Genomic DNA, 7,016 nt, shown 5'->3' on the forward strand with positions numbered 1-7,016 from the left:
CCTTTTTCAAATTTGAGCACCTTTTTTAGTCAATTATTATACTGGTTTCTCAAGTTGAATAGTGTTTGTTTACAACAATTTGTAGATGAAGTGATGGACCTTGTGGAATTGAATCCATTGAAGGATGCGTTAGTTGGATTGTCAGGTGTCAATGGTTTGTCAACTGAGTAATGAAAGAGGTTAACAATAGCGGTTGAGTTAGTGGCTAACCCGTCTATAATTTTCATGGATGAGCCGACTTCTGGTCTTGATGCAAGAGCTGCTGCCATTGTTATGAGAGCTGTAAGGAAAACAATCGACACAGGAAGAACAGTTGTTTTCACAATTCATCAACCTAGTACGACATTTTTGAAGCTTTTGATGAGGTAAGAATTTGCACTTAATTACTATTTAACCATTCGTTCTTATGTTGTTCAATTTGTTCTAGTCATAATCGGTTTTGAAGTTGTTCTTGATGAAAAGAGGAGGACAAGAGATGTATGTTGGGCCTGTGGGTCGCCATTCTTGGGATATAATCGAGTATTTCGAGGTATGAAGCTATCTAATTAATAAATATGACTCAACTTGAAATAAGATCGGTTAAGTTTTCTAATAGTGAATGTTTTGATAAAATAGACTATTGATGGCGTAAGTAAGATAAAAGACAGATATAACCCTGCTACCTGGATGTTGAAAGTTAGTACTTCAACTCAAGAACTTACACTCGGAGTTGATTTCACTGGATGTTGGAAGTTAGTACTTTAGCTCAAGAACTATTTAGTTTTTGTTTTTGCATATGAAATTGAAGATTTGTGAACATATGGATCAATTTTAGGTGCTTCTTAAACATGATGGTAATCTGAACAGAAATACAATATATGCTTCATTGTTCATATTGTTCAGTTTTATATGGATTTAACTATTTAGTTTTTGTTTTTGCAGATGAAATTGAAGATTTGTGAACAATGCACAGATCAGTTTTAGGTGCTTCTTAAACATGATGATAATATAAATAAAAATACAATTTTTTTATTAAATTTGCAGATGAAATTATTTTATTAAAAAACAACAATCCGATAGACATGTTTTTCAGTGCTATGTATTTGGACCCAAAATGTTGGAAAGTCTGCATTGTTAAGTTGATTTATCAGAAGATAAAAGTTTTCCTTTTTTTTGCTATTAAAGTTTTGTTATTTCTACAAACTTGTTAATAAAATATGGTCTTGATTTACTTGCAGGCCTTTCCAAGACTCATATGCTTTAGATAACAATAATTGTTATAAAGTCAATGTTGTTGACCAGCTTCGGGTGAATGTTTACTGTTAAACATTATGATGTGATATTGGAGACACTTTCTTTACAACTGTGCCTTAACATAGCTGATTTTGCAGGTAACTAAGAAGACTTTGATATTGCGTAAAATTCAAGTAGATGATGTCAAAGAGTTTCTATCTACCAAGTAGTCCCCTAATGTGGTAAAATTTGAAGTCCTGATAATATCTTTATTTTTATTTCAGTTATTATCGAGTTATTTTTTTTTACATTAAGAATTATTTTGTTTTGTTTGGTATGATGGAATCGGAAGAATGAAATGGAATTGTGCATTCCTAAAGGCATTTGAATTCTGATTCCTTCCATTTTGTTGATTTTCATTCCGTCCTGGATTGGAATGAAAATTGTAATATAACCATTTTTTATTAATTTTTTTTAGTATTTCATGATATTTAATTAAATGATAAGTTTCTTTTCTAAAATTAACTAGAAGGAATTATTTTTATTTGTAAATTTTACTAACATTTACAGTAATTTCAGCTTCTAATATATATTTTATTTTTAGTATGATATTATTTTAATGAAAATATTATTAATTTTGGTATAATTTTTGACAGTTAATATTTTATGGTATGATTTAAAGTATTTTTGGTATGACTTTTTACGGTTAGTATTTATGGTATGATTTAAAATATTTTTGGTATGATTTTGACATTAAGTATTTATGATATGATTTAAAATATTTTTGGTATCACTTTTGACAATTAGTAATATCCGAAAATACATCATATGATACATTATTCTATCTATAAATATAATATATTATGTTCTTATTTTTTACTTTCACAACACAATTCACCAACAAGGAATCGGGAATTAGAAGATTACTTCATTGCATTGGATTACATTTTGTGACACGAATTCAGGTTTTCTTTATTTCTTTTATCTGTTTGATGAATCTTCTTTTGTCTTCTGTCTTCTTTACTTCTTCTACTTTACTAGATCGAATTTGGTGTAACCATGTGAAGATTGTAATATGATGGATAAAGTCTTATCTCTGCCTAGCTATTTGTATAGGAAAATACAAGAATTATACTTTAGGTCCATTATACGACCATATTTTCTTTTTTGTTGTTGTATATAGATGCTTTGGTTTTTCTGTAATATTTAATGAATAAATCATGTAATAAAAACTCTTAGTGCTTGGATATTTCTACTTTACAATACATATGTTATTATACTTTGGGCATCTCAAATCGACATAATTTTTTATATAAATAATGATGTAGATCAATTCTACATCAGTCACATCTGACTTTCGTTATGTAGAATCATGAATGGTCACATTTACGTTGATGCATTTTCATTGTTACTAAACTACAATTTGTGGTATATTTTGACACCCATTCGTGTGGATTTCATTTGGAAAGACTCAAGAGCAAACAAACTCTTCATTATTCTTATTGACCAAAATGTATGTTTAAAAAACTATTTATATCTTATTTTCATTTTCATAATTTATCATAAGTATTTTGTTTATACAAATATTACATTTTCTATTAGAGAGAGAAATTGGTAGCAGTTGTTCCACAACAAATGATGCGTTTTATTTGTAGAGATAATCTATTGGGTGGTGTGTTTTCTTTAAACTATTTCCAAATCGAACCAACCTATGTTGAGTATCCCAGGTATCAACAATATAGTTTATTACGTGGTGATTTGATGATTAAGATCAGCAATAACACACGGTTTAATCGTTTGGCCGATGCTATCATATCATGGTTTCCGGTTTTTCCATTGGTTCCCTCGATAAAAAGTTTAGTAGAGGATCGGACAGAGAGAAAAATGATGATCGGTAAATTTAATAACTTATATATATTTTTAGCATTCTAAAGTTTTTAAAATAATAACAAGTTATCATTTTAATTATTGCTATTTTTAGATATTGTTGGAAAAATCATCAAAGGCAAGCGAAACTATTCCCGTTACTTTGGTGCACTGACGTTAACTTCGTTCACTTTATATCTTCAAGATGGGCGGTAAGTGTTTATTATTATTATTATTATTATTATTATTATTATTATTAAAGGATTCCAGTCCAACAATTATTTGTTGTGATTGGACAAACTTTTTTTTTCTTTGGGTTTTGAATTTTTTTTCCTTTTATTGGTTAGTTTCATTTTTTTATTTATTCTTTTTATTTTTTTCTTCCTATTATTCAAAAGAATTGAACGAGTGGTGTACAAATTTGTCCCCATCTTATTTGCTTCAGTTTATGCGGGTGCACGTGTTAGTCAATGGGTTTCACCGACTTCTACTACACCTACAGGTGTCTTCCGCCGCCTTTCCTTTCCAATGGGATGCTTACACAATTTCTTCCACCGTCTTCTCTCGGTATACACCGTCTTCTCTCAGTCTACTATCATAACAATCAACAGGAAAAGTTCATTCTCCCCCAAAAGAAGCTTTCCATAGCCCGCTTGATGATATACCCGATTCACCAACGGTCACACCGGTGAAGGGGATAATAACGATGGATGAGGAGGCGTATCTTGGAAACGGTGCTCCGATGGTGGAACAAGAGGAGGAGGCGATAGCGAAATTTGAAGTGGGTGACAGATCGATTGGGAGAGTGACGAACACCAATCCATCAGGGTACACCGGGGGTGATATTCTGTGGAAAGCCCAACCCCCCGCAAAAACGCTTTTCATTTCTCCCATGCCTCTTTCACTGTGGTCTTCGGGCTGTCATCATCGAAAATCGATCGCCTTGCAGCCTCTGTGCCACCGCTATGAGCTCCAATCACAAAAATCCAGGTTTTGCTGTTACCTACTTTAATCGATTGGGGGTTTGTTCTGTTTACTTGAATTTATTTCATTTATCCTCACCTCCGATCAGAAGTTGTCGCCTTCTGCTTCCACCTGTATCCCTTATTTCTTCCTCTTTATATTTACAAGTATATTAATGTCTGTCTATGTGTCTGTATCAATTTTATGAAATTGATTTCAAATTCATGTTCTTCGCATCATGTGAACCTGATAACCATGAAAGGAGCAAGATTCTTAGTAATTGTCTAAGAAGTATGAACTTAGCTGTTGTTGGATTTTATAACCTTAGATTTGTTGATTTATTGCCAGATTAATAAGAAAATGGGATTACTGTTTTGTTTTCTCAACCAACTTCATCTCAATTTCTTTTGTTTTTTGGTTATTATAATGAATTTATATCATGTTGCAGTTTGAACAGGAGGAGGATTTTGATACAAATTTCATTGAAGCTTATTTTTCGGATAAAAAGACGGAAGAAGAGCGAAGCCAATTCCATTCCTGTTCCACCCGATAAGGGTGTATTGGTTAAGCCAATCGATCTTCTCAATCCCAGAGTAATGAAAGTGCATACCTGTCCTTCTTCTTCAACACTTCTTCCGATTCATTGCACGCACCTTGAATGGGCTGCCGTGTTTTTTTTTTGAGATTTGGGAATCACTTCCATAGTGGAAGGGTAACATACCTTTGATTTATACAACGTTTGGAGTCTTAGAAAGCTGGTTTGCATTTTCTGTCCACCAGGTGCTCGATATAATGCCAACATGAATTATATTTTATTCTTTTAACTTTTTTTTCAATATCATGAAGATCATTTTCAATTTAGTCGTCAAAGAACGGAGAACATTTTAACTATTGATTTATAGGAATCTATGTTCACACTTGTGTTTTTGATCTTGACAGGAGGAGAGACACGACAGTTATTTCTAAATATGAAGGAGGAAGACTTTATGGAATGCCTAATACGCATAACATTTGACTGATTCAACTGATGTATGTTAGCCCTTTTTTTTCCTTTCTTTTATGTTGTAGATACACATGTTTTTATCGTAAAAAGAAGATTAAATTCATTTACCTGTATAGGTTAGGACATGATTTTCTTAGAATAAATTTTCTTATGTTTTTTCTATTGTTTTTTTTTTGTGGGAGTGATGTAGCTTTTTGATGTTCTGTACTACTCATTTGAAATTCAGTTAAAGCAAATTAATTTAGTCTGATACCTATTTCGTTATAGGCAATTATAAAGAATGTTGTCATCTGTCATTTCTTTGTATCCATATCTTGTAATTTATTTACGTTAAGCAAAATTTATTTGACTTTTTTAAAGTTCTTACAAGGGTTTCTCAAATTTCACACACATACATGTATACATGTATGTATCTGCAAACGGGTTATTGTGTTTTGGTGCTAAACTAATTTATGTACCAATATTATACATAATTTATATATATATATATATATATATATATATATATATATATATATATATATATATATATATATATCTTTTGTTACCTCTATTTGCTTAACAAAAAATTAATATGACATATGAATTTGAATTCCAGGGAATTAAGGAAAAGTAGCAAGTTTATCGACTTTTGTGCGATTGTATGGTTTCATGACTTACTTACATAATGCTGACCAAGATGCAGTCTCTGTATCAAACCTAAAAAACATGTGTGAAGGAATGCGGTTTCATCATAAAAGGAATGACAGGTTTGACCTTTTCATTCCAATTTAGAAGTGAAATCCATCTAATTTTTGGAAATTTTAATGAAAAAGGTGTGTAGCTCCTCAACTTTAACTCATTTGTTGATTAGTGATACAAAAGATCAATTGGTTCATTCAATTTCCGATATGTATCTGGACATAAAGCATTTGTTCAGGGGTTTAGGTAGATGTATTCGAACAATAAGCACAATACATTGGAATGAGGAGGTGAATGAAAGAAATGGAGAAGATAATGGCAAAATGGTCATTTTTAAAGATTGAATTTAGCATCTAATTTGTTAATGGCAACTGTAAGTTGAAAAACGTTTAGTAACAATGAAATAGCAACGAAAAAGGGTTTACAGTTTTTTCCTTTGACCATGTCTAAAAAAATGATATTTCAGTGGGACTAAAAGTATAATTAGGTGTTTTGACTATTTTTATGGGAATATATGTGTGGCACGTGATCCACGTTTTTATTACAGTTCTACCCTTTTGTAAATATTATTGCAGGTGCTGTTGTCTAAACAAAGACTCTACACTTATTTGCCTCATTTGGAGTAGGAAATCAGTTTGAAAAAGGAATGATGCCAAAGCAGCAACCATAATGGAAGGTGCCCATTGGTTTGTAAGTTAAGAGTCTTCTTGATTTCAGAATTGAAATGGATTGGTGGTCATCACAACTTAGCAGACATTACAGTGAGAGGCAAGAACCTAACTGATATGGTATATATAATACAATTAAATAGAATTGCAAATTGTAGTATTTATTTTTTGGTTTTGGTTTTCAGGTAAAGGAGGTGGTTTACAAGCTAAAAGATGAAATGCAAGTCTGGCAAAATGACTACTATGAAAGAGTTTATCCATGTACTTTTTATAATTGTAAAAAAAAACTATTTGTGTTTGGTAGAGTGGAATGCAATTTCACAACCAAATGAATAATTCATGCCATCATCCTGTAATAGCCACCTTTGCTTTTGTTTAATAAGCCCAATATGATGGAAATATGACCATGTTCCCTCTTAAAGTTGGACCATGTTACCAAACACAAAACCCCATGTCATGATTTTCTTCAACCTTGCAAAGAGGTCATATATGTGTTATAATAGGACTACCTTACAAATTTCAATTGGGTTTCAATATTTTGATTGTCTTTATTTGGCAACAAACCCAAGAAGTTTTAACACAAACACAAATCCAAACACTCCAACCCATGCAAAGCATGGGAA

General features: G+C 31.6%; 1 protein-coding gene across 4 annotated transcripts; it reads left to right on the plus strand.

The window, feature by feature from the left end:
- The first annotated feature begins 3,406 nt into the window (after nucleotides 1-3,406).
- On the plus strand, nucleotides 3,407-6,493 carry LOC111886603 (uncharacterized). Of its 4 annotated transcripts, XR_008232405.1 has the most exons (5): nucleotides 3,410-4,068; nucleotides 4,490-4,821; nucleotides 4,981-5,070; nucleotides 5,643-5,859; nucleotides 6,301-6,493. XR_008232405.1 is itself a non-coding variant. In XM_023882859.3 (3 exons), the coding sequence occupies exons 1-2, from the start codon at nucleotides 3,785-3,787 to the stop codon at nucleotides 4,722-4,724; spliced, it is 519 nt and encodes a 172-aa protein (XP_023738627.1). In that variant the 5' UTR covers nucleotides 3,429-3,784; the 3' UTR covers nucleotides 4,725-4,821; nucleotides 4,981-5,294. The 4 variants fall into 4 exon arrangements, 1 of the variants encoding a protein (XP_023738627.1); XR_002848498.3 differs by having other exon boundaries at nucleotides 3,407-4,821; nucleotides 5,643-5,793; XR_008232404.1 differs by lacking the exon at nucleotides 6,301-6,493 and having other exon boundaries at nucleotides 3,415-4,068; nucleotides 5,643-6,294.
- The last annotated feature ends 523 nt before the right edge of the window (nucleotides 6,494-7,016 follow it).

This window comes from Lactuca sativa, chromosome 5 (assembly GCF_002870075.4).
Source record: "Lactuca sativa cultivar Salinas chromosome 5, Lsat_Salinas_v11, whole genome shotgun sequence".
NCBI classification, from domain to species: Eukaryota; Viridiplantae; Streptophyta; class Magnoliopsida; order Asterales; family Asteraceae; genus Lactuca; species Lactuca sativa.

Excerpts from the sequence above, each read along its gene's own strand:
- LOC111886603 (XM_023882859.3), top strand. The coding sequence starts at position 3,785 with ATGGATGAGGAGGCGTATCTTGGAAACGGTGCTCCGATGGTGGAACAA. Across the intron at positions 4,069-4,489 it reads CTCCAATCACAAAAATCCAG|TTTGAACAGGAGGAGGATTT; the intron begins GTTTTGCTGTTA and ends ATCATGTTGCAG.